Raw genomic sequence first — 27,981 nt, forward strand, 5'->3', positions numbered from 1 at the left:
TAATAAAAATATTATTTTATCTAATATTGACATGGCAGCAGCAGCTACATCATGAGTAACAATAACAACAACAACCTTACAGGTGACAGTGTATTGCTACAGCAGGAGGGAAACGGTGTGATCAGCCTTCGTTTATTTGTGTAGGTAAGGGAGGGAGGGGAGGAGACAAAAAATAAAATGTTGTGGAAATAAAATAAATACAGACAAGAAAGGGAAGTTAAAATGCTTTACCTAGAGAACAGCTCACACACACACACACACACACACACACACATGTACACATACACACACACACACTTCCATGGTACAATGTAAGCTCTCACAGTGGTATCTGGCAGAATGAGGTTTGTGTCTTGCTTAAATTAAGTTGTATAGGCATTACTTACATTTAACCGCCAACAAATCAATAAAACTATGACCTATTCAGCAAATTTTCACTCATAGGTTTACCAGGATGAATAAGACTGCAAAATTTGGTTGATGTTAAAGTTAGGACTATAGGAGTCACAATGGCTTACTTTCTGGTTCCCTACGACAAATACGAAAACTAAATAATGGGGGAAAAAATAGACAACAATGAAATGAGGATCTTAGGACCATCAGACCACAAATGCCTTGAGTATGTGTGTGTGTGTGTGTGTGTTTACCCATGTCCAAGCAAAGCCTCTGATAGTTTTCATCCAAACATCTTCATACATATACACACAGATACTATTTTCAACACTTTGAGAAACACTGCGGCTCCACTGCTGGCCATGTAAACTTGCCCACTTCAACGCATCAACTTTTACCATCCCAGACAATAACATTTTCAGATTCCACTACCTCGATGCATGACAGGATGCAACTTATTATTTCAAGTTTGAATTTACATCTGAAAAACCGACTGATTCCTTCACTCACATGACTGACACGAGACTACTGCTGGGCTTGGTAATAAATTATTGCACATTGCATTGCATCTTCAATTTTTGTCTTATTAAATATATATTCGTTTACCGAGGAAACGCTGTACTCCCTCTAAAACTGTTACCCTAGTCATACCTTACGATCTGTCTTGATTTACAAAAGTGTGCTGATTTAATGTGATAATGGAGTTTGTATAATAAAATCAAGTCACTACCATACAAAGGTTGTTCCAAAAAGAGCCTTGATAAAGAACCGTGCCACAGCTACTTGTCCACAACTCTGCACTGCCCGCTAGGCCATCCACACCCACTTCTGATCATTCCTTATACTTTCCAACATGCCCAAACATTATGATATACTAAAATACCCAGTCAGTAAACAGTGAACAAGGTATGATTTAGCATTCAGAACATAAGAACAACTGGCCCCTTGCAGACTCCTTACATTCTTATGTTCTTAATCCCTGTGCAATATGCAAGTGTGATTCTCCATGGGTGACACGAGGCAGCTAACACATTATGGATACAACACAGATTGCGGTTTCCAATTCTCCGTTCTCCGGACGTGAAACTCAGTACATGTGCTTAGCCAAGTATCCTGAATGAAGCAGTCCATGAATATTATTTTAACTCAAACAATAAATATATCTATGCATTTTAATGATTACAATAATATATCTGAGAAAGGATTGGACAGCCTATCTGAGGATAAATGATAGTGTGGGGATTATCAATACTGGTCGCTGTGTTTGTGATTCAAGCAGCGCCAGGGATAACCTGATGAGGCCTGAGGTCCAGTATGCAGTCACCCTCCAGCCCAGGGCCCATCTGGTGCACCCGTGGTCTGCCGTCTCTCAGTCATTCACACACAAGATGTAAGGGAAAATTAAGTATACAAAATATCTTTCTGGTTTCTACTACCACATAAAACAACTGCCACTGAGAAATATCCTTTTGACTAGGGTGAGAAAAGCTACATGACCACAAATGCATATCTCCAATTGTCTTTTTTCCAATTTGGTTTCTGACTGGCTTGGTGAAACAGTGAGTCCTCAGTGTTCCAACTATCACAGAACTGCCGGAACTGTGGCAATGCTGGATGCTAACACCTTGTGCAAAATAACATGAATAAATACACTCCAGCAACCCAAGCCAAACACATCAAGGATCACAAACTAATAGATATTTTTTACCATCAGGAAGTTATTTCTTATGATACGTGACATCACCAATTAAAACCCAATGCCAATTTATGGTGCACAACACACCATGACTCTCAAAACAAACCAAAGGCAACCACTCACTCACTGTTACATTCCCTTCACACAGCAAGCCAGTAACCTGCCAAGAAATGGAAAACCAAACTTATCACCCCACTGCTTCAATGTATATATAAAAACCATATAATTTGCCATGTTTGTTTTCATGAGTTTAGCACTAAGACTCCTCCCTCCCAGCCTTGGAAGACAAAGTAATGTTGAAATGCAGTGTTCCGCACATCTTGCTGGCCATGAGGCTCAGTGTCTGGTCTGTCAAAACTGTAAATTTTCCAGCAATACACATTCTGTTCATAAAATATATTAAACTCCTAAACCAAGCTTTGGTATTGGCACAAGCTTTTGTATCTTCAGAATTATTGGTAAAACTCCTGAATTTAAGTGTTGTGTAAGCAGGCATAAATACACTGGTACAACTAAGTGAATGCATTATCAGCTAGAGCAGGAACCCCATGGAGGTATGTAGGTCCAAAGGTCAGTTTTGCCTTATAACCCCAGTAAGGAAAACCTGGAGAAAATAAATGTGTGACTGTTCCCATACACCCAAACACTGACAGTTATGCAACAACCATGTGTTTGATATTTATATTAGTGAGCAAGTTGCCGCCGTCCAAGTAATTGACAGAAAGCCGTCTGATCGTTCCTGTGCCGGGTGACTCACCACTGACGCCTGAGAGACAGCCACTGAGCAGAAAGCCTTCCTTCAGCTTTACAAAAGAAGAATCTTGAAAAGATGAAAAATACTTTCCTGTACAAAACAATATGTAACAATAGTGGAATCTCAACTTGAACCATTTATATCTCTCATGAGCAAACCTCTGCTGGGAGTCCTGGCCCACCCTCACACCCTCAGCACCTTAGCCTTCACAGTACACTTAAAATATTGTAAAATCTATGCTTCACCTGCACGAGGGGACTACCCAGAGTGTAACCACTGTGCTGCATCACCACCAGGACACACAGCACCACAGGCACAGGAATTCCACTGAAGAGGTGTTCCCAGCTGAGGTTTCCAGCACTTGTTTCTATGAGCTTAACCTTACCATTCCCGCAGCAGGAAAGGTTCATATATAGAAATAAACATGGGGAGCTTAGTTTCAATCCTTACAGTTGTAAATCTCAGGTCCCCTTATATATAGAACACACGTTCCTATATATTACATAAATATGTGTATCTACAATCATATACAGACTGTACACTAACTGTTTCTGTAGTAGTGTTGCCACTCCCTGGGCTGCCATGAAGCTATATCTTAAAGCTCTTGGAAACTTATCCTAGTCACTTTGGACCCTCAGTAATACTTGAGAGCACAGAAGAAACTCTTTTATCGGGAAGCATAATTTACTCAGTTATCAAGTCTAAGGAATCCAAGGTCTGTATCATAATGGGTTTTTCCTATCAACTAGCATATGAACCTTGATGATCTTCACATATGCTTAAGAGTTTGGTAATTTCTGTCTCCTGGTTCATCGTAGATCTACTTCCTGTGTCACTGGTGTGTAAATGTAGTGTACCCTAGCCGGTAATGTACAAAAACTTAACATCACATCTTTTCTTAATCATTAATGGATGGAAGAATCATGTTTCATTAAATGCAATACAAACTCTTAAGCATCACTTTATCAAGCTCTCTGAGTGTAAACCGTTCAGATAAAAGAGTCCTTGCTGCAGCACAAAACAAATCATAGATCACTTCCTCCGTGTGATGGCCTCAGCCCACCACCACTTCATTACCACACAGCGTCGACACTGGGGCCGCCTACCCTTGGGCTATAAATATTTACAGTAAGCACATAGTAGTTCTTGTAACATATTTAATATATAACTATTAAATAATACGTTTCACCTTGACTCTGGCAAAGGGCACTACTGCCCCTTGGACACATCTGACTAATCATGTTATATTTATCACCAAATCTCTAGTTTTAGTACAAAATAATCAACAGGGTCGACTGCTGTCCTCAAGAGACATTCAGACTGCTCATGTTGATGCTTACAAACCTACCTCCACTGAAGCAAAACTTTACCAACAAGCCTATCATTATTATTATTATACTGAGAGGCAAAATATATTATTGTCTACCAAGACCAACATCAGTGTGTGGCTGGCTCTTCATGTAAGGTCCATAGTGGGAAGATATTTATGAGAAAAGTGGTTGGTAACATGATGAAGCGCTGACGTACAGTTGTGAATGGCTAGAAACTTTTCAACAAATGGTGGGCACAAATAACAGTATTACAAGGTGGACGGAAGAGCAAATAGCAGTGACAGTCAGTCAGGTGGTGGGGAAGAGGATGAAAAAAGGAGGATGCAAGGGACTGATAATGATATCCACTGTGACCCAGATCCTGTCCTCAATGGGTGTGATCTCCAAAACAGCAGCTTCATGATATGCTGAAGCACCTACAGGTCAAGGCTACTTGACACTAAATGACAGGGCAGCTTCCTTCTGTCACCATTCAGTATTAAATGTCTCCATCAAATGCTGAGTTGCTTCCTTCTTGTTTGGTTCAAAGTCTGTTTATTTGCGGCAATGATAGCTTCTTGGCTAGTGATAAGTAATATGATCCTAAGTGTACTTCTCTTTGATTTCTTCTCTTTGCTGTCATCTAGTGAGTGACTGTTGTATCATATTGTCTCTTTGCTGTCGTCCAGTAAGTGACTGTCGTATCATATTGCTATGTTGAGTTTGTACAAAATTATCAGTGTTATTGTTGACCATTACTGAGCCCTCTCTGCTCACTCAAATAGTGCTTCAATTTCCTAGGCAACAGCTGGCACATCACACAATGAAGTGTATTCCTGAGCTTACTTATAAACAAAAATTAAACAGTTGTTTTTAGCAGAGATCTGAGTACCCTAAGTGGAAATTGACCATAATTTCTACCCAATAATATTTACACTGTTTTTATGTCCTCTTGTTGGTTGTAACTAACAGAAAACACCAGAGTAAGACTATGTCAGCACCTTGTTGTTCAGTCACAAAACTGTTCCTCATGGGCACCTACACTGACCTTACTGCGAGGTGTGATGAGCAAGACCAAGGAATTCTTCACCAGCTATACTGTTGCCTGTTATTCATTAACAGTTTTTACTCACCTGCTACACACACACCAGCCTTACAGAATGGCTAGCATAGAGCAGCATCTCCTTTGGTCAGTGATGAGATGGACACATACGACATACTTGGAGTGGCTCTGTTCCAACCTAAGGAGAGAAGAGATTTGCTCTTTAGGACACAGGACATCTTCAAGAGCTTCTGAGAGGCATAAAGATGAGGCACATGGGGGCTGGTTTGCATGGTTAGAGCAATCACGCTTTTTACACACATGTTGCAAAACAAGACTGATTCTCATGGCAGAAGGAGAGGAGTTTGACCAGAGGGTGTCAGCATGGAGGTACAGATCTTAATGACAACATGGGAACTCTATTAGGACCATAAGCCATCTGAGGATTCAAGGTACCATGAATAAGAGTGCAGATTTATTTCCAGCCTACCTGAATGGTGTCACACGGTTGTCTACGACACCACACACGCTGCACTGCCCCCTTCCTCCACTGCCACGGGATTTTCCTCTTGCACCAGCAGCTCCTCCTCAGAGGCCTGAGACAGGGTTTCTTCGGCCAAGGTTTCTGCCGTTGCTGAGGTCTGTCGGGGCAAGACTGACATCCTTGTGAGGGTTGGCTGCTGTGCCTGTTGTGGAATTTGTTGCGACAGTTGCACAGGTTGTTGGCTCTGCTGCTGTTGCTTCAATGCCTGCTGTGGGGCTGCCTGCTGCTGGGTGGACATTGGTGGTGTGGTTTGGATGGTGGTTCTTGCACAAGCCTCTGGGTTTGAAGACGGCTCTGACTCCCGGCTGGTTGAGGGAGGCCGGGAGGATGGGGGGCTGGGTGTCCGGGAGACTTCCCTGGTGCTGGCCAGCCTCTCCAGCACCTTGATTTGACTGACAATGGCTCCTAAAAAGTTCTGGTAGCCCAAGCTGTGCCCCAAAACAAAGGAAAATTCTATTATATTAGCAGTAAGGACTCCACAAACATATTTTATGGACTATGATGAACTTTACTAGGATGGAATTGTTTAGGATTGGTGGAGCATAACTACCACGAATGTACTCCTTTAGAGAAAGAGATTTAGATTAAAAATTCAGACAGTATTACACCTCAACGCACCATTCTGTGTTAGTGAAGAGGAGAAGATCTTGGAGTCCTGCCGAGAGTCTGTTGATGACCTGAGCCGGCACGTCGGGCGCCCTTGCCAGCGTCACTACACGCAGCACGGCCAGGGCGTCACGCAGTACCACCGCCACCACCACACTCCATTCCAGACACCCAGCCTCGAGCAGCACCTGGCACATGGAGGGATTACTTACCCTCACCAACAGAGAATGGAGGCAACTGAACACTGGGAACATGCACACACACAGGAGAGGGAAGAGGAGACTTAATAGCTTGGTACAAATTTACTAGTGGACTGGACAAACTGGATAGAAGCAAGCTGGTTGCGACAGAGGGGAGGAGGAGGGGGCTGAGAGAACACAGTAAAAAGATGAAATAGGGAACATGTCTGAAGGATAAAAAGAAGTACAGTTTTAGAGGTTTAGAGGAGGAGATCATGAGTGAGTATTGGAGTAAGAGAGTTGGCAGTATCAGGATTGAGTGTGCTGAGAGGGAGTGCCAGAACAGGGAGAGATGGAGATGCTAATGCCACAGCCACCCCCTGGAGGGAAGTTCCAGCGAGGGAGCAGGGTGTTGGAGATATAGATAGACTGTGGAGGTGGGAAGTGTACATCAAATAAAGGAGAACTTGGATAAATACAGACAAGGAGACACGATTATCCCAGCTTAGCTCAGGGCATGAAAACCACAAAGAGCTAAATACAAATAGGTAAATACACACACCTGCAGGAGATATCTCAACTGCACCTCGGCATGGGGTGGTGGTCTGGGGGTGGGCTGAGGCGGGGGGTCAGGGGGGCGAGAGAGAAGGTCTCGCGTGGGGTCCCCGCCGTCAGGACCCCAGTCACCACACAGGCTTGAGGTGTCGTCGCCGTACACTGTGCCCTCCTCGCTCATCACGCTCATGCTGTCGCCTGGTGGAAGGGAGGCAGAGAGGGGAAAAGTGATGTCACTGGCTGGAGAAATGCATGGTTAAGAGTCCATTATTTTGCACAACACTGGACCAAAGGGGAAGGAAGGGAAAAGGCATGCCATTGGCTGAACAGTGCACTACAAACCCTGTCTTTCATACTCACCAGCTGCAAGGGAGTGTGGCAGAAGGAGGGCCTGACGGGGCATCATGTCGGTGGGGGAGGGCAGGGAAACAGGTGAGTGTGGCCCGTGCTGGGGGGTGACAGTCTGGGTGTCCCCCGTGGCCTGGCTCAGGTACCCGCTGTCGCCAATCTCTCCAGTGTCCAGGGATGCAATCTACCAAGTAATAAATACATCCGTGGTCCTACATTATTGTGAACACAAATCAACCTAGTCTTATTTCTCCATTCTCTTTATAAGTACATGAGAACTGATTTATAGCCAGGGAATACAACAACTTAGATGCTATCCATCATAAAACTGTAATAGATTGAACATAGATGCATTAATTGATGAAAAAAATGTATAGAGATTTGCTTGAGTTATGAATTTCTACATTAGTCAAAGACAAGTTCATGGTAAGCCAAATATAATGAGACCAAAATGAACTTGATGGGTGTGATAGCATTAGAGTAAGTGAGCTTAGTAAAAAAATAACTCTGGTATTCGGTGCCTACTATGAGAAGAGTAAGAAATAAGAAAAGGAATAAGAAAAATATGGTATGGTATAAGTATGGTATATATGGTGTATTAGATCAGTGATGTTGTATGGAGCAGAAACATGGGCTCTAACTAGAAAATTGATGGAGGTATTGAGAACAAGTGATCGCAGAATGCTGAGGTATATGGCAGGGATCAGGTGGCAAGACATGGTGTCCAGTGCAGATGTAACTAACAGATGTGGAGTAGAGGAACTGGAAACAGTGCTCAGAAAGGAAAGACTCCAATGGTTTGGACATGTAGAGAGCAGGGGAGGATACAGTGCTGGGAGTTTTGGAGAGACTGGAGGGAGAAGGAAAGAGACCAGTTGGTAGACCTAGGAAAACGTCGAGGTGTATACAGGAAGACTTGGCTTTGACGGGATTGGATGAGCATCGGGCAGAAGACAGAGTAAAATGGAGGAGAGCCAGAAAGTGTCCAACCGCTCAGGAAGGGTGAAAACGGACGTTAAACGAAATGATGATGATGAATAAGAAAAGTATGGTGCGGGAAAGAAAAGAATATAAACACCCACAGCCTCAAGGTTATGGAAAAATCAAAATGAAATAAAGCAAAATCAGAGAGAATACTGAACAAACCTCACCTTGGGTACTGTGATGGACAGGCCGTGCATTCTCTCCTCCACCAGCGATGCATTCTCCCCGGCGCCGGCCACACCACGCGCCATCGACACTGTCCGGGGTTAGTTAGGGATCCACAGTAAGTTGAAAGCTTTGTAATAACACTTCTTCTACAGACTATAATTATCTTAACAACAAAATCACCCAGTCCAGAACACAAATCATAGTAAAACAAGCTTCAAATTTCACTACGGAATATATTTGCTAGTAAACTTCAACCTTCAAATCTGTATAGTGCATGAGAGAATGAAGAAATAAAAGAAAGTGTAGTGTCTCAAAGTACAAAGCCTCACACTTGGCAAATAACTGGTGCCGGGGAAAGCTCGGAAAATTCAGATTCGACAAATGCGCATCACGAAAACAACAGGAAAAGTATTAGTTGGTAAAAAAGTCCTCGGCAAACAATTTTTTGTGTTTTGGATAGCTTAAAACTTCCTCCTTTTTCTATCATTTATTATCAGGATACCAAGAGATGATAAAAATACTTCCTTAATCTTTATCCTATTTATTAAAAGAGTGAGAGTGAGAAGGGAGGAGAGGAGGCAGGGTATGGTTGGCAATACCTATCCATATGTGGAAGAGAGAGAGAGCAATATACAACAAGCAATATATAACAAGCTACAATGTAAAAAAAAAGGTCCACAGTGAAGAATAACAAACCTGAGTAGCGTCGTATCTGAGAGGAAGGGACTGAGGGATAGGGCCAAGAAAAGTCACGATGGACCTGTTTGAGGGAAGCCACGAAGTCATCCACGCGCGAGGCCCGGTTACGTTCCCTCCTCAGCCAGGACACCAACGGGAAGTCCAGGTGGGCAGCCATGGTCCCGAGGTCCTTGAGACGGCCCCCAAGAAGCAGTTTCTGTGGGCGTTCAAGAGTTTTCTGTGAGGACTTGGGACACTGAGGATGAATCTGGTTTTATGATGGAAAGATTAAGAAACTCGATGACAAGAAGAGAGAGAGCAATTTAGAGCTCCCATAACAAGCTACAACAAGTCTCACATCAACCCAACATCCAACTGACCTTAGCGTGTCTCTGAAGGATTACGTCAAGAAAGAATTCCTCCGCCGACGAAACTTCCCGGCTGAGAGAACTGCTGGAGCGTTTACGAGTGGTGGCCGTGGCTTGGCTCGGCCTTGTGGTGTCTGGGAGGACCTTGGCGGAGTCTGAGGTGGTCCTCACTACGGACTGGTGGTTGGCCGGGGCACTCTCTCCCAGGGGTACCTTTGGGGCCGAGGCTGAGGAGAAGGAACGCCCACGCAGCACCTACCAAAACACAAGTCAATCATTAAGCGAAAGTTAGCCCCAAACTAACCAAGACACTGACTCTGATGTATCTCAACTGCTAGCTCCCTTAACTTTCCTATGTCACAAACAGCTAAAAAATCTCTATATGGTATCAGTTTAAGTATTCCCCATTGTCAGTATCTGATCTGCTGGCTCCTTTAATTTTCCCATTTCACGAGGCTAAAAAAATATATACATCAATATTTTATAAATCTAAGTACTCTCTTCAGATGAACTTTTGGTTCACCACAAAACTGAACAGCACCAATCAAGGTCTAGGTAATCAGATCTCCCAGCCAGCTTTGTAAACTGAGTCCTTTCTACAAATCTAGTGAATATTGTTTGCCCCCTTCGGTGCCCTGCTCTACTTAAACCCAAACCTCAGGCTGTGTTTTGGCTGATGTGGCAACAGTGAGGAACTGACCCCGTCTCTTCTCTGCTATATTTCAGGCCTTAGATATGTGAAGCCAAAGTTCCATCCATAACAGTGTATGACTTATTGCTGATGTTGTTGCAAAAAGTGTGTGTGAGAGTATGTGTGTGTGTGTGTGTGTGTGTGTGTGTATTTACCTAGTTGTGAAATACAGGAAAAGAGCCGTCCTAGGCTCGTGCTGTCCCGTCTCCATAACGCTGTGTGTGTGTGTGTGTGTGTGTGAGAGCATACACTATAGCTGGCATGGGTGTGGTGCTCATTATCTGTACCATTGGCCCTGGAGTCTGTCTGTTATGGGTGAGGAGCCATCAACCTGGGATAGAGTCAGTGCAACGTCCAGGTTCCCACAGTTTACCTCCTCCAGGTTTCCCCAGGGTACCCACTTAATCAACCACCCCAATGGGAAGGATGAACAGCTGGGTGGGCTGGAATTTGAACCCAGGCCAGCAGATATATAGTTAGACACGCTGACTGCACCACCACGCAGCGACAAATACACCTGTCCCCACATATCTGCAGGTTCATTTCTTTCGTATTTCCCCCCATTAGCACAAAGGCAGCTGTACAGAGGCTGCAGATTTTTACCAGTCCCAGCTGACACAGGGATGTATAATATGTTTCACTGAGGATGAGCAGACTCGCCCAAATCTCTTAAAGCAAAGCTGGCCCACAGAACACTCATATCGCGATGGTGTGACATGGACCTCAGTGGAAAAATCAACTGGTAATATACACCTACACACACACACACACACACACATTTACATACATGCACATGCACACCAAAACACACACAATATCTTCACAAGTATATGCACACAACCCCACACACAACCCTGTCCCACCCCCCTAACACACAACTGTACAAATTCTTAAATGTATCTGGCTCCCACTACGAGTATTTCCCAAGGCCACAGAGAAGATTAACCGGTTTTTTTCTGTTTGTGGCGCAGAAGTCATGTAAAACTATCACTTGGATCATAAAACGCTCCATGAAAATCCCAGCAGCAACTTCTACGACCAGAGGCTTTTCGAACAGGCAAGCCGAGGTGCCAATACCTTTAAAAATATGGACTAATGTCTTGAGATGCCGCCACGACAAGTCCATTCACTCATTCCCAGGATTCAAGTAATAACATTGCCACTATAATATACAAAGAACAGTGTGTGCCTAGTGTTGCAAGGATGGGAGGGGATGAGGGATGCAGTGAAGTGGGGGTCCTGTCTGTAACCTAGCACGAAAATTTACCTCATGGAATTAAGTCGAAATAAGAATGTGTAAAAGTTGAGCTCTGCTGCCACAAGATGGAAGAAGTGGATGTACGTAAACAGTCCCACCACTCACCAACGATAAGATTTTAGAAGGTTTTGATCCCACTGCTAGAAGGTTTTGATCCCACTGCTAGAAGGCTATGATTCCACTATACTAGGTTTTGATCCCACTGCTAGAAGGTTCTGATCCCACTGATAAAATGTTTTGATCTCACTATAAAAGGTTTTGATCCCACTGTCAGAAGGTTCTGATCCCACTGATAAAATGTTTTGATCTCACTATAGAAGGTTTTGATCCCACTGACAGGACTCTTGGCCACGGACTGAGCAGGGTGGTACAAGTAGAAGGTTTAGCAGACAAAAATATGCATAGATTATAAGAGCCTGCAAAGTGTATTGAAGGCTTTGCAGGAAGAAAAATTTGCTCAAGTGAGAGACAGACTGTGTTCAAAGGCAACACTTGTGAATTATCAAAGGCAGTGTGTGTTAAGTGCTCTGTGTGTCTGAAAAAAATAGAACACCACAAGCTAGAAAACCAATAATTGAAGGAGGAAAAGGAAAAACAATGAAATATCGGGGCAGAGTGAGACAAGGGTTAAGGTCGGTACTGTTTGGTACTTTAGGTTCTCACATCGACCAGTTCCAAGGGCCAAAAAGGAGATCAGTCGGGTTCCTACAAGTGCTATCTTAGGTTCATGGTACAGAGGAAGGGTCAGGCTACCACTAGGGTCATAAAACTACCCCTGGAGATGCCCATAATCCTACGAAAGTTTTGTCAAATAGGTGTGCTTAGGCCCTGAAATGTTTAAGTGTCATGAAGAGTGTATGGAGATCAAACATGAGAATAATACTGGTGGAGGAAAATAAGGAAGAGGAGGAAGTGGATCTCAGTGAAACTCTCAAGCAACAAAAGAAGCAATTTGAGGAAGACCAGGAGAAAGTACGAAGAGAAATCACAAAGGAATTCAAGGACACCGAGACTCTGGGTAGGGACATGTACAGTTGAGGAGCAAGTGGATCTCAGTGAAACTCTCAAGCAACAAAAGAAGCAATTTGAGGAAAACCAAGAGAAAGTACAATGAGAAATCACAAAGGAATTCAAGGACACCGAGGCTCTGGATAGGGACATGTTGTGTACTACTCAAGAAACAAAGCCTGTCCATAGATACATTAACACCTGGAATGGTCTTGAAAAAGATGTTATGCACGGGCTTTTCCGATCACAATAAGATGACATGAAGATATACAGTAGAGCCCCACTTAGCGTGAGATCAATTAGCGCGAACCGCAATTAGCGCGAGCCACCACCTACCAAGAAAATAATTAATTAGCGCGAAAGCCTCAGTTAGCGCGAGCAGCCACCACAACTGAATTTTGAAAATTGCGCCAAGCCGCCATGATGCGCGGCACAAGCCGCGAGAGCCCTTACTTTAGCAGACGACACCATGTTGATACAGGGCAAGTGCTTTGTTTACGTTGTGGATGTGGATATGGGCAACTGACCTTGGCCGTGTGTGACGCACACCCGGAAAATTTGGAATTGCTGGTTGTCCAAGCTGCCGCCAACGTGGTGGGAAGAATAGGGCTCAGTGTGACACCAGGTTATGGTGAACTGACAACTCGCTCCCGGATGGGCGCACGGGCGTTGCCAGTAGCCACAACGGTTAGAAGAAAATGGCCAGTGTGATACTGCCTTAAGGCAGCGAGGCTGCTGACCGGGTGAGCACCGGCGATGACGTCATCGGACTCACAGCGAATCACAAGCGTGTTTCCAGAGGTCAGCCAATCGTAGGGTTTTTTTTTTAATGTGAGTGATTATTTTGAGTAATTATCAAACCTGAAAGTCAGACCCACGTGTGCACCAAATAATTTTTTCATATTGGTTACTTTATTCATTTAGGCCGAATTCAGTTAGCGCGACCGCGTTCATCCACCTAATTCTCACGTTAAATGGGGCTCTACTGTATGTATGTATGTATGTATGTATGTATGTATATATATATATATATATATATATATATATATATATATATATATCTATATATATATATATATATATATATATATATATATATAATTTCTGCTAGGCTTGCACTGTTGGGCCAGCAGTGAGATCAGATCACTGCTGGCTGGCTGAACAGTGCATGCATAGCAGAAATGATATCTCAACCTGATCTTTTAGCGATTGGAAAAGTTTGTGTATGACAAGGAGACATGAATTCAAAGCCCGACTTGATACACAAACTTGGACATAAGACCCCTAGGAGCTTTTTTTTTATTATTTACAGCATGGGAGAAAGCTCAAGGGGAAAATCAAAGACAACAACAACAACAAGAAAAAAGAAAGCCCACAAGACACTGTAGAAAGAACGACAGGCTGAGAGGTCAAACTTCCTGTATATCATAACTCGGTAACCACACACACACACGCACACACACATGATTTTAAGGAAAAGTTGGATAAGAGAGGATATGGAGACGGGACAGCACGAACGTAGCTCTTTTCCTGTATGTCACAACTAGGTAAATACACACACACACACACACACACAGTAGAAGGGCAGAGAACATATGCTTAATCATGCAACAGACTCAGCACTATGGGAACAAAACCAAACAGAATACACATCAAAGTCTGTAATACCTGTGGCAGGAGGACCAGAACAGACGGGATCCTTCTCAACAACATCTGTTTGTCGGACCCACCAGTGCACGGGGAGGAATTAGTCACAATGTAGATGAACGGATTCTCATGCAATAGAACAACTCAAAATCAGTCTATTCGGGGAGGAAAGTAAATTAAAAAACTACAGCATGGCAAAACAAAAAAAGGGGAGGGATTTAGTCTGGTTTAGTGTCGGGGAGGAAGGTAAATAAAGAGCTACAGCATGGCAAGAGAACGAAAAAAGGATGGGATTTGGTCGTCTTATGAAGGGACGCATGAATGATAACATGCTAGCTACGATGTAATCACTAACGTCCAGACTGATAATGGCTTTCTCTCATGCACACTCCTACAGTATGCCCTAATCTGATCCATTCTTTCTCTTTCTTTTCCTTTCTTTCTATTTCTTCTTCCTCTTACTGATGTGGTGTTCATTACCCAATATCTCATCACATTTTCACAGCTAGGCATTGATCCTTTCGTCCTAGCAAGGGTAATAACTACACGTTAAGGAGTTTGTACCTGAGTGTTTGGGAGGATCATTGAGAGATCCTCGTCCACACACGCGGGAGACACAGGCGGGGTGGCGTGCGTGAACCCGACCTTTGTACTGCCGCAGGAGGGCACCGAGGGCTTGGGAGAGTCCAGATCTGTTGGGTCTGAAAGAATATGTCCTTAGATTTACATAGATATTCAGACCAGGCTAGGTGGTGTTTAAATTTAATGCAACCAAGACTTTGCATTTCAACTTTAGTGAATATCAAGTTGGAGGAAGTGGCGGTCAAGCGGTCAAACTTGACTGCTGCAACACAGGAACTTTGGCAAGGAATGAGTAATAGCATAGATAATAGACTGTCTAACTTCATATTAAAGATGAGTAAACTCATGAAAAATGAATGATTATTATGATGATGAGTGGTATGAAATATTATTAACCTAGTGAGCCTCTGGAGAATGGACACCTCACAAGAGTCCCCAAGAGTCTTCCTCACCTATGGAGCGCAGGAAGCGGATGAGGTCTTTGCTGAGGTCCCACTTCCCGGCCTCTAGAGTGGCATCGAGGAGACGCGTTGCCAGGCTGCGGCTCACGGAGGCACTCTCAAGATTCTGCCACAGGGAAGCAAAGCAAACTTCATTTAACCCCTTGACTGTGGATTTCCTACAAGAAGACATAACTAAGCTACAGGAATGGAACAAAAAGTGGCTGCTACAATTCAATGAAGAAAAATGTTAAGTCATGCACTTTGGGAGGGGATATCCAGCATACCAATACCACATGGAAAACTCCACTATTCACCACAGAGGCAGAGAAAGACCCAGGAGAATGTGTTACCAGGCTAACATTGAAAGCCAAATCCATGCCAGTCGCAGCTGACGGGTTATGTAAACCCCAAAATTAGTAATCAGGGCAGTAGACAAAATGACCTCAACCAAAACAAGGCAAAAGGTGTGAGTTACCTGTGTGATTGGACACTACTTTCCTAAACTATTGTCAAACGAATGCCATGAAATTAGACAAAAAATAATACCCCACTTAACTACTCCTTCCTCACCCACCTGTAAAATGATGAGGTATGAGGCTGCTGTGTCCAGCTGGGCAACCTCCAGTGCTCGGATGAAGAGCTGCTTGGGGCTGCCGGCTGCTGAGAAGAGGTAGCGCCAGAGTGCCAGCTCAGTCTTGCGGGCACACTGCACCACCGTCTGGAGGTACACCGGAAACTCCCTGATGAACTCCACCACTCGGGGCAGCAGGCAGTCTGGGAGGGGGTCCTTGCTGGAGGCCTCCTCCTCTAACACCTGCAGGCCAGATACCCGTGTCAGTTATCACCACAACTATCATCAGGGAAATACCTACAGAATATCACTCATACAAGAGAAAATCCCTTAAGACAAGGCTTGTGCAGCAGACTTTACCTGCTCTCCATTCTCTTCACCCTATTTCCTAATTTTCCTCTCCCCATCATTATTTTCTGTCCCAATGGTTCTCAGTGACATGGCAGGAGGAGCCTCACCTGGTGCAGCAACAGCTCCAGGGCATGGGGGAAGTATGGCAGCTCCCGGCAGGTGTTGGCCACCTCCCAGGCGTGGTAGCCAAGGTTTCGGCGCAACAGCTGCCGCAGCAGATGGTGGAGGTAAACCTGACTCTGAAAGGACAACAAACCATGAACATTACACAGGTGACACCCCCCAAAAAAATGTTATTTGAGAGAATCCAAACATTATTGTAGAAATTTGGAATCAATTCTAATTTAGTGTCACTGTGAAAAGCGTTATTTTGGTATTCATCAGTGGCAAGACCCTATCGCTACCATACAAAAACGAAATGAACCATAATAAAAAATGACTTACAGTGCGCTCGACCACAGTGAGGGGCTGGTGGTGGGAGGCAGCGTCACAGGCCAGCAAGGAGGTGTCAGTTTCAGCGCCCAGCAGGATGCCCTCCTCAAACATGACAGCTGCGGGCCACAAAACATAATCAAAACAAACATTCAGTGAAAGTTGAGGCATATGGTCTGCCTGTCTATACAAACTCTCTTGCAATAAAGTTTCTGAGGCATGTAAAATTATGTTTCCTAAGCCATTATCCTGATCACGGAGCAAGAGCCTCATGTAGCGAAAAGTAAATACAGTCGGTGCTTCCCTTCAGAAAACTCTTTATTCAACAACAGCAAAACCTGTCTGTATGTGAACTATAAAAGATTACACAGGAAAACAATCTGTCAACTTCAGCATTACCTACCCAGTGGATATATGGACGGAGTGAAGGGCAGCATGATTCTCCGGGCCATGAAGGTGTGGGACTTATCCGAGGAGTTTGGGAATAGGGGGAGCCAAGCGCGCGTGCCGTGAACCCCACAATGGAGCCAGAGGGCGTGGCTCAGGTGGGGCTTGTGGCTCACGGTGCAGCTGCTGCACCACAGAGCCTCACAGCTTGATGCCAGCACAATGGGAGTCATCTGGGCACTGTGGAACTGGGGAGAGAAACAGACATGCAGAAAACAACAGCAGAAGTGATGTTAACCTTAGTATAATATGCCACGGTGCACATGACTTTTTACCCAAGTTATCAGTTTAGGATATGGGAATGTCCAAAACTCCTATGAAAGCTTAGTCAAATATGTGTTTCTTAGGTTCATGGTACAGAAAAAGGGTCAAACTACCACCAGGATCATAAAACTACCCCTGGAAATGCCCAAAACTCCTGTGAAAGCTTAGTCAAATATGCAGTTCTTAGGTTCATGGTACAGATAAGGGGTCAAACTACCACCAGGGTCATAAAACTACCCCTGGGAACCTGTTTGCTACCAGTTTTCCGTTGGTTGGGGAGCCGATGGGTTGCTGCTGATCCCTCTGTATCATGAGGACCTTGCCAGAGATATTGATGATGACACTCTGGGCCGGCAAGGGGCTGTGGTGGCCGCTGTTGGCCTGCCAGGACTCGGTGCGCAGGCTGGTCAGAAGCACAGACACCACGCAGGCTGGATGCACGGTCAGCCCAGAGATGTCCACCTCCTGCACCCGCGACACCACCACGCTGCTTGTACCACCTGCTGGGAGGACCAACCCTTCAGACTCTCAGTATGTTCAACCTCTCATGGACACCCAATCATCTCTCCTTCCTAGTATAGTAGAAGTAATTATTCTATCTCCACCCAAAGTTGACCTCCCTTATTGCCACTCTTTACTTTTGTCTATTAAGGCAGCGGTGAGTAGCGGGATTTTTTTTCTCTGCACTCTTTTTGTTGCCCTTGAGCTGTCTCCTTTGTTGTAAAAAAAAAAAAAAAAAAAAAAAAAAAAAAAATCCCATACCTGACTTGGTCTGAGAGAGCTGTAGGTTGTACACGGTGATGTGGCAGTCAGCAGTCAACACAATCAGCTGGTCCTCATAGATATTCAGCAGCAACACCTGGAAAAAGATAAAAAAATAAATAAAAATAGATTCTAACTAAATGAAACTGAATGTCATAGAATAAAAATTACACAGTGGACCCTTCATGATTCGCCCTCCAATAACTCTGCTTATTGGACAATTCTGCTGTTTCTTTATGCTTAAATAGAAGCAAACAAGTACCAGAAAATCATGAAAACAGCGCAATTACTCATAAATTGTTGAGTAGAAAATCCGACAGGGCCAAGACAGTAAGAGCTATTGTATTGTCACACTCATAAAATAATTGCCTAAGTCATTTTTCATAGATTTCTAGGTTTTTGTCTGTATCAATTTTTCAACATATGATACCTATCTTTGTAGTTGCCTTTGACATTCAGGGTTTGAGTGTTCTAGAATTGGACTTTTCATTTCTCCCAAAATTTTAAGCCAAATGATGGTTCTTTTCTGATTTCCTGAGAAGTAGAAAATAATGACTTAGGTGGTTAGTTGACGAAGGTGACGATATATGCTATAGGTGTTCCCATGTCTGACGTGGATCAATAGGGTGAGTGAGTTGGACGTAGCAGGATTGAGTGTGCTGAGAGGGAGTGCCAGAACAGGGAGAGATGGGGACACTTCTGACATGGCCACCCCCAAGTCCTTGTGAGGGAGCAAGGCGTTGGAGATATAGATTGACATCCCCATCGCTGCGTACCTGTGCTGGCTGGGGGACAGTGGTGAGGAAGAAGTTATCCAGCTTGTGGTCACGGGGGTAGAGGCGCAGCTCGTCCGTGTTAGCGGGGATGTTGTAAGCCCCCAGAACCAGCCAGGACGAGCGCCACCATAGCAGGCCGCCCGTCACCACAAAATCTCGCTCCTGGCTCTCATTACCAAACAGGTGCCATCGTCTCAACCTCAAGGAGTAGTGAGTGACTCCGTTGCGCCCAGCCACACCCACCAGCTGACCTGCCTCGTCCACACAGGTGTACTGGAAGGAGGGAAAAGCAGGGTGACATTAGGGAAGATGATGATTAGATTGAAACCTGTATTTTAAACCTATCAGTTCCTCGGTTCCCCTGTTTGAAAAGCCTCTCGTACGTAGAAGATGCTGGGATTTTCATGGGCTGTTTTGTGATGCTGGTGATAATTTTATATGGAAAAAGCACCCAATTTGAAAACCTGGTTAATCTTCTCTGTGGCCTTGGGAAATAGACGTAATGGGAGCCAGAAACATTTAAAAATGTGAACCTAAATCCAGAATAAAATCTCTCCCCAAAATATTCAACATACTTCAGTTTGTTCATGTGCTAAAAAATAAATAAATAAATAAAAAAATAATAATAATACAATCGTCCCTCAAATAGTAGTTTCCAATAATTCGGTTTTGGTTTTATGTTGATTTTCTAAGAAGATTTTTTAGGATTTTTAAATTTCCTGACGAGCAGGAAATTTTAAAATCCTAAAAGATCTTCAATGACAATCCGTATAAAACCAAAACCGAACTATTGGAAACCGTACTATTTGAGGGACAACTGTAATACAAAACCTCAGTAGTCAGTAAACTCACTCTGATTGGCCAGTTGGATGAGGTGTACTTGTAAGGGATGGGCACCACGATCCACTGTTTGTTGGCGGCCACACTGAACTGGGTGCTGGCGCGGTCCTCAAAGGCACCTTCCTCATCGTCGTCAAAGAAGAACGAGAGGGAATCCTGCGCTGGACTTGACCCAGCCCTCATGAGACCCTCGCCAGTGTTGAGATAGAGACGGTCGCTGCCTTGTAGGAGAACCCTCACCAGCCGGCTCTGTGGGGGGAGGGAGGGGGTACAGAGTGAAGCGTCAAGGAGAAACTGTACCTCTAAGACAATGATATTCTCAGTATGTATCAAGACCCAAAGTTGACCTCTTTTTTGGTCACTCATCCATACACTCTTTTATATACAGAGCAGGGTTTTTTTCCTGCTATTTTTTATGCCCTTGAGCTGCTTCCTTTACTGTAAAAAAATAAATATATAAATAAATAAAAACAAGTAAATAAAGTTTGTGTTCCATGGTAAATTAGCTAACCCAACACAGTCTGAAATCTGATGATGAAAACAACATTAAAAACTATATCTGTTTGGTGAGGGATTGAAGATATGGATGTCAGTCAGTGTATATACAGCACATCCCCTCTTGGTCTTTTGAGGCTCCTTACCATGCATGGGTTAACAGTGAGGGCACTCTTGATGAAGGAAAACTGCAAAACAGACGTCCCTGAACTGCCTCCTTCCTTTTCCTCCTCCTTCTTATCATCCTCTGTACCAGTGAAGGATGTCTGACTCCAGCTTGACTCTTTGCCCCCCTCGTGCTGCTGGACACACCACAGCTCGTAGCCTTCTGCTCCCCACTCCTGCAAAAATAAAGAAGGGCAGTGTTAGTCTTGTACCATGATCGATATAAAGCTCAGAACACAACGATTGGTATTCTCAGATGTTTCCACTCACATCAACTATTTCCAAAGGCCAGGTAGGAGATCAGTCAGATTCTAATTGTTTTTTTAGGTTCATAGTACAGAATAAGGGTCAAACTACCACCAGGGTCATGAAACTACCCCTGGAAATGCCCAAAACTCCTACGAAAGCCTAGTCAAATGTGTGTTTCTTAGTTTCATGGTACAGAGGAAGGGTCAAACTACCACCAGGGTCATAAAACTACGCCTGGAAATGCCAAAAACTCCTATGAAAGCCTTGTCAAATATGTTTCTTAGGTTCATGGTACAGAAAAAGGGTCAAACTACCACTAGGGTCATAAAACTACCCCTGGAAATGCCCAGAACTACTATGAAAGCCTTGTCAAATATGTGTGTGCTTGGGCCCCCAAAATGTTTAAAGAATATGACCATAGGACCAGTACAAAATAAGGCGGAGGGTTACTTACCATATTTGTTATCGTAATAGCATGAGACAGTGGATCCTCGGAGTAATCCCAGCGCAGAGAGACAGTCAGCAGGGAGCCAAACACACTCCACAGCGACCACCCTCCTCCTGTCCAGCTCATGCCCAATACAGTGCCATCAGGAGTCCACTTCATGAAACCTGGACAGCAGCAAAGGAATGAGACTACGTAAGTAAATAAATAAAGACACAACAAGGGAATGGAAGCACTATTACTACCTTCTTTTTCTTGAGTTTTGGCCTACAGAAGCTTAGATGAAGAAAGCAGAGGAATGGAAACACTTTTAATACCTCCTTCCTCTTACACCTTGGCCTACACAAACTCAAATAAAGACAGCAAAGGAATGGAAGCACTATTACTACCTCCATTCTCTTAAGCCTTGGCCTACAGAGGCTCAAATAAACAGATAGAAGGGCTTCAAACAGCTGAATCTCTGTACACAAAACCACCCTGTGTATATGCATAAAAGCAGTGGTTTATATATTTTTGGGTACATTATTAGTTTCACAATGAACAAACACTCACTCTCAGCAATGGGATGTGAGATAAATAATGATAGATTAGGTAAAGGACACTCACCCACTGGCCCTGGTGACCCTCCGTAGTCCCTGTCTGAGAGCACCATTCTGTGGGACACCTCCAGGCCGCCTGTTGCCTCGTCCACCAGGTACACCACGCCCTGGGAACTGTAGAGTGGAAGAGCAGTCAGCATGAAAACATTGGTAGAAGATAGAGAGAGAGGCAACATGGCAGGGGAATTTAAGAGGTAGAAGACTGTCAGTAAGAGGAGGGGAGTTGATGAGACGAGAAGCCTTAGATGCCACTCTGTCCAAGAAGCATTAGGCCCCATTCAAGCAGCCATGGATAACATATTGTTGGCTTAGTAAAAATCACTTATCAGCTGTTGTTGCCATAAGGGGAACTGATGTACTTGAACGAGATTATTAAGCACAGTGAAACTTCCTGTTTGGCAGTATTTACTTTGGCAAGTCACTGTTTAGGCAATGCGCTTGACTTTCGAGTATCTGAGGAGTGAGGGATATGGGAAGCCACACAGGCACCTCACAGAGATAAATTTGATATCATGCATGGGAGTAGGTGTCTGGCATATTAACTTGTCTTCTGCAGTTAACTTGAGGCTATGAGTGGCCAAGAAACAGCTAAATATGGCATGAAAATGAGGGTAGAAAAACAGCATTGGGTGTGCATTAGTGTGCTCCTCCTATTCTGACCTCTGAAAAAGATCCACAGAGCAAGTACATTCTTATCCTCAGTACTCACTTGGCTCGTCCATATGCCAACAGGCGGTACTTGTGGTTGATGGCAGAGCACGTGGCGTCTTCCAACTCCCGCGCCCAAATTCCCTGCACGGCCTGGAAGGGGAAGGTCAGGTCACGGGTGTGGAGTCGGAGTCAGGATGGAATTATTAAACGCTTTCGACTCTCACATCAAGTATTTCCAAAGGCCGAGAAAGAGATTAAATGGACTCTAATAAGTAGTTTTGTAGGTTCATGTTACAGAAGATTTGTCAAACTACCACCAGGGTCATAAAAGTGCTCATGGAAATACCGAGAAACCATGTAGAAGCTATGTATGAAAACTCTTGGGAGCTAAAAAAAAAAAACTAATGACTACAATGAAAAATCTATATAAAAAAACATATATACTTCAGAGACAGGCTGTTTCAGGAAGCATTTTTCTTACAGCTAGGAAGGCAGTTAAAAAAAAAAAAAGTCTTGCATAATAAGTGGATAACTCACATTAGGATCAAACTTGAGGGTGGAGGCGGTGAGGAAAGCTGCCCTACCGTCGCTGAGGACCACTGCAAACCCACCCACCAGTGGGGAGTACTCCAGGTCCACCACATGAACTCCTGGAGCGTCTAGGGGCACCGCTGCAGGGCAAGATTAAACACATTGGACTCCCCCCCACACATACCACAACCCCTAGAGACCGAACCTAACCTAAAGAATGATGTCAATTTGTTGTATAGAATGTCTCATTAGTAAGAAAGCATATATGAATTTTCTGTGTCAAGACCTATAGTAACTGTTTGGGGATTTGTTAGGCTACGTTAGGTTAACTTTTACGATGAGAGGCTTTTCAAACAGGAGGACCGGGGGGCCTATTTGTTTAAAAATACTGGGTATAGCCCACAAAGTCAAGAGCCTCGGAGACTTACCCTTCATTACCAGCTGATCATCGCAGAATGGGACGCGTCGTAGGTCCACACAGTAGCTGTAGTTGACGGAGCCGTCCCAACACAGCCTCTGGATATGGCCCGAGCCTGTGGCAACCATCAGCTCGTCCCTTAGACACACGAGCCCAGTCACGCCTCCATTCACCTCGGTCTCAAAAGCCTAAAAACACCATCAAACTGAAGGCATTGAAGGGAAGGGAGAGGAGAGGAAAGGGGAGGGAAATGAATAGGTAGGAAGGGAAGGAGGGGAATGGATGAAGAGATGGAAAGGAAGGGAAGGGAAGGGAGGGGAAGGGAAACGAATAAAAAGGGAAGGGAGGGAAGGAAGGGAAGGGAAGGGATAGCTGGGGAAGGGGAAAGGATGAAGATATGGAAAGGAAAGGATGGGAAGGAAGGGAAGAAAAGGGAAGGGAGGGAAATGAAAGGGTCGAAAGGGAAGGGAGGGGAAGGAACGGGAAGGGAAGGGAAAGGCATTGCCCATACTCACACTAACACAATAAAACTTTTTTTTTGGGGGGGGGGGCAATATTTTGACATAACATTTTGTGGTAAGAACTAAGAATGGATAATATTTTCCTTTGTTACTCCCCACGGTTCCGAGGAGCATCAAAATCCATCCCAGGACTCACCGTGGAGAACATGAGAGGCGGGATGGGTTCGCAGGCATACAGCTCGGCAGACTCCCGCTTGAGGGTGGGGTTGGGCGGGTCCCTCTGCTCGTAAACCTCCCGCCGAGACTCATCCACCACGATAGAGTAGAAGATCAGCCGATTCTTGTTAGTCTGCAAGGGACACTGGGTGATTAACATACAAGATTGCCTTCCATTTCCACAGCTATAACAACTACACTGACTGGCTACGTATACTCTATTATCCCTATTCTATTCTATTTCTATCTGTTATATGTGGCTGAAAGGCAGCTCATCTATACACTCATTTATAGGGGCAGTGATTAACATACAAAGGGAGCACTGATTCATAAAACTAGCCATGGAAATGCCCCCCACAAATCCTACGAAAGCCTGTCGAAAGCTTGTCAAATGTATGTGCTTTGGTGCCAAAAGGTTTTATTTAGTATGTGAGCCTCATCCTCAAATACTTACGCCAACCACTATCATGGATGAGTCGTGGCGCCACTCCAGCATCTGGTTGGTGCCGCTGCTGTTCACTGACTCCTCCGACCTCTGGTGGACGACCACAGGCACACATGGCTGGAGAAACATTGACGGGGATGAGAAAGAGCAAGAAAAAATTTAAAATCAAACAAAATTAGCTTACTGCATTGTGGGCACTTGATAATCTGATTGTGATGGGATGGGAAAGGAAGGGAAGGGAAGGAAAGGGTAAGCAGGGGAAGGAGCCAGTTCACAACATATACACATGAGTATAATACATAATATACATAAATATAGGCACCATGCATACATAAGTTAGCCTATACACTTCGGTTTTTGGAAAGATTTTTTTCAAGTAAATTACCTATAATTTGAATTTATTATATATCTATTCTCATTAGAAATAATGCTAATAGATAACAGTTGCATTCTGTGAGTGTGTATAATACAATATTTAACCCCTTGACTGCAGATTTCCAACAAGAAGACCACACTAAACTACAGGAATGGAACAAAAAAGTGGCTGCTACAATTCAATGAACAAAAACGTAAAGTCCTGCACCTTGGGAGGGGATATCCAGTCTACCAATACCACATAGGAAATGTTTCACTATTCACCACAGAGGCAGAGAAAGACCTGGGAGTATATGTAACCAGGCTAACTGTGAAAGACAAATCTGTGCCAATTGCAACGGACGGGTTGAAGTTCTATAATAATGAGTAAAATTATAAGACATCAACCAGCCATGGCACTTTACTTAATTTCATCATTGTCACATGTGTTGCACAACAAGCCACACATCAAAGGCTTCAGAGTTACAACTTCTCACCATGATAATGGCACTTAAACAGTTTATTCTCAAAGCTCAGTTTCTTCCTTTCACACTCAGGAGCCAGTGAGCTCATGGAATCATTGTCTGGATTTTTTCTTACGGCAAGGGAGGACACAGCTCAAGGGCAAAAAACAAAAACAACAATAAAGCAGGCTATGTGCTCCTCCAACAAAAGAAAACAGAACGACAGGCCGGAGAAGACATCAATTTGGGGATGCATTTGAAAATAGTACATATACACTAACCCTTAGACGGCGGTGGAACTCTATATAGAGTATAGACGGTCCAAAATTCAGTCAGTCAGTTTTGTATGGCAGAAATATAACAACACTTCCAGACTGCGGTAGAATCTATATGTAGACGATAGTTAAAACATCTCTTATGCGGCGAAACTATATTTATGCTATGTCCCTATGGTCGGCAGTGACTATATATGGACCATTCATTTTGGGGGGAGCTATTCTGCAAATACTGCCGCCGTCCAAGGGTTAATCATGCAAAAACCAGGACAATAAGCCCAATACACAAGAGAGGAAGCAGAGGAAACAACGCTACTGCACTGTGGCAAATGAGGATGAGGATAATACTGCAGCGTCACAGTGGATGCACGAGGAAATCAAACGTCTTGCGGCTGGATAAAATTACAGCATAGGATATTCATGCAGTAAGAAATATATGAGAAAATATATAGGGAAGCAACACAGACTGAGGGTTAATTAAAATAAAAAAGCAATATGGACTCGGGGTTAATTACTACAGGGAAGCAATACATGAAAGCAATACAGGTTAATTTTAATAAGGAAGCAATACAGACTGAGGGTTAATTATCATAAGGATGCAATGGAGACTTAGTTGTAACAGTAGTAATAGTAGCGGAGATAAACAGTAATATGGTAGAACTAGGAGAACCATTACCATTGCCATTAGATAGGAAGAGGAGGAGGAGGAGGAATATTAGAAGAGGAGGAGGAGGAGAAGGAGGAAGAAAACAGAAGTAGCAGAAGAAGAATTAGGAGAACCATTACCATTAGATAGGAGGAGGAGGAGGAGAAGAAGAGGAGGAGGAGGAGAAGAAGAGGAATAATAGAGGAGGAGGAGGAGGAAGAAAACAGAAGTAGTAGAAGAAGAATTAGGAGAACCATTACCATTAGATAGGAGGAGGAGGAGAAGAGTAAGAAGAGAAGGAGGAGAAGAGGAAGAAGAGAAGGAGGAGAAGAGGAAGAAGAGGAGGAGGAAAAGACAAGACCAATAAGACATAAGGTGCTTCAAATATGGCATTAGACTTGAGTTAACAAATACAATCCCACACAATCAATATCCTTAACCTAATATACCCACGTAACACTAATTAACCACTTACTCGGCTGAACCAAATAAAAATGGCCTTCTCGGTGAGGATGGCAAAGAGAACTCTGTCTCTATTACACACTATGGCCTTCACGTCCCCGTGGGCATCACCCCCAGGGACCCCGAGGCGCCTGGGCAGCCCCACCGGGTAATACATGGCCCCTGCACCTCGTCCTATTACTCCATGACTTCTTGGAAACTACTCTTGGGGGCGCCTCCTGTTCCTCTTGGGTTCACGCGGCCATTGTGTGTTTTGACGTGTTCCTCCTCTTCTTCTTCTTCTTCTGGTTCCTCTTCTTCTTCTTCTCTTATATGTACGATGATTATGGTGAAATACGAGGACAGGGAACAGATTGACAGGGAAGGAAAGGCCGCTTCTCTGTCTCTCTTTCTCTTTATTTATTTATTTGTCTCTTTCTTTCTTATTTCTTTATTTCTCTTTCTTTCTTTCTCGAGGATAGTGCATGGAGGTAATAGATTTGGTAATAAGTATAGCTGGCAAATGGTTGAACTGTATAATAAGGTTGATAAATTAAGTAGCAAATGGTTGAATCGTATAATAAGGTTGATAAATTAAGTACTAGACTGGCAAATGGTTGAACCGTATAAATATAAGGTTGATAAATTAAGTACTAGAGTGGCAAATGGTTGAACCGTATAATAAGGTTGATAAATTAAGTACTAGAGTGGCAAATGGTTGAACCGTATAATAAGGTTGATAAATTAAGTACTAGAGTGGCAAATGGTTGAACCGTATAATAAGGTTGATAAATTAAGTACTAGACTGGCAAATGGTTGAACTGTATAATAAGGTTGATAAATTAAGTACTAGACTGGCAATTAAATGGTTGAACTCTATAATATGGGATTTTTCAGTCACCGCCGAGTGGCCAAAGAGTATACCCACATGCTGTCCAGAAGTCCACCCATCAACCCGGACTCTAGAAGAAACCGTCCAGTGAATCATGAATGAGTTCCGGGGGGCAGCATGAGCCAAGAACTGCATGGCGACACTTTAAAAAAAATTGCCTGCGCCACAACGGGCTTAGGGCCGATCAACGTACCATCTGGCCCCTGAAGAAAGCCTATACCGACCGGCGCTATATAGGCGGAGATGTAAAAGAAAAATAAAACGTGACACAAACATCAGAGCAACACTTTTAATTAACCAAGAGAGGGCTTTACAACAATCGAAAAGGGAAGATTTTATAAAGAATTACCCCACGCTAATGTCCACACGGTTCTTGCTGGTTTGGGCAATATCAACCATCACAAAGATCACAAGTGGACAAACTACAGCAGAACAAGGCAAATTAATATGTTTTCCGACTATGTATTCCCCAGTGGACATCCGTAATGGACAAAAGAGCGACTTATTTCTGCGAGGTATTTCTCGCAACAGCTGACC

General features: G+C 43.9%; 1 protein-coding gene across 4 annotated transcripts; it reads right to left on the bottom strand.

Annotated features, from left to right (window-relative positions):
• LOC127004325 (guanine nucleotide exchange factor subunit Rich-like) lies at positions 1-26,861 on the bottom strand. Of its 4 annotated transcripts, XM_050871873.1 has the most exons (29): positions 26,587-26,708; positions 25,472-25,576; positions 24,382-24,489; positions 23,908-24,060; positions 23,261-23,438; positions 22,839-22,972; positions 22,360-22,451; positions 21,658-21,764; positions 21,061-21,218; positions 20,339-20,533; positions 19,710-19,946; positions 18,858-19,130; positions 18,082-18,178; positions 17,578-17,822; positions 17,012-17,243; positions 16,621-16,727; positions 16,284-16,415; positions 15,829-16,068; positions 15,264-15,378; positions 14,794-14,930; positions 14,251-14,295; positions 9,638-9,880; positions 9,276-9,474; positions 8,579-8,667; positions 7,440-7,611; positions 7,087-7,277; positions 6,358-6,533; positions 5,686-6,167; positions 1-5,394 (listed from the first exon to the last, which is right to left on the bottom strand). In XM_050871873.1, exons 3-28 carry the CDS (start codon positions 24,421-24,423, stop codon positions 5,708-5,710), a joined length of 4,449 nt encoding a protein of 1,482 aa, XP_050727830.1. In that variant the 5' UTR covers positions 24,424-24,489; positions 25,472-25,576; positions 26,587-26,708; the 3' UTR covers positions 1-5,394; positions 5,686-5,707. The 4 variants fall into 4 exon arrangements, with proteins under 4 accessions (XP_050727830.1, XP_050727828.1, XP_050727827.1 ...); XM_050871871.1 differs by lacking the exon at positions 25,472-25,576 and having other exon boundaries at positions 17,578-17,819; positions 26,587-26,861; XM_050871870.1 differs by lacking the exon at positions 25,472-25,576 and having other exon boundaries at positions 26,587-26,861.
• Positions 26,862-27,981: the final 1,120 nt, after the last annotated feature.

Source organism: Eriocheir sinensis, chromosome 28 (assembly GCF_024679095.1).
Source record: "Eriocheir sinensis breed Jianghai 21 chromosome 28, ASM2467909v1, whole genome shotgun sequence".
Taxonomy (NCBI): Eukaryota; Metazoa; Arthropoda; class Malacostraca; order Decapoda; family Varunidae; genus Eriocheir; species Eriocheir sinensis.

Bases quoted from the DNA above. Each gene is read 5' to 3' on its own strand.
- LOC127004325 (XM_050871870.1), bottom strand. From the start codon at position 26,730: ATGTATTACCCGGTGGGGCTGCCCAGGCGCCTCGGGGTCCCTGGGGGT. The intron at 17,823-18,081 runs GTATGGGATTTT...TGGTCCTCCCAG, and splicing joins GCTCTCTCAGACCAAGTCAG to CAGGTGGTACAAGCAGCGTG. The intron at 17,244-17,577 runs GTAGCAAACAGG...TTCTCTCCCCAG, and splicing joins CCCCAACCAACGGAAAACTG to TTCCACAGTGCCCAGATGAC.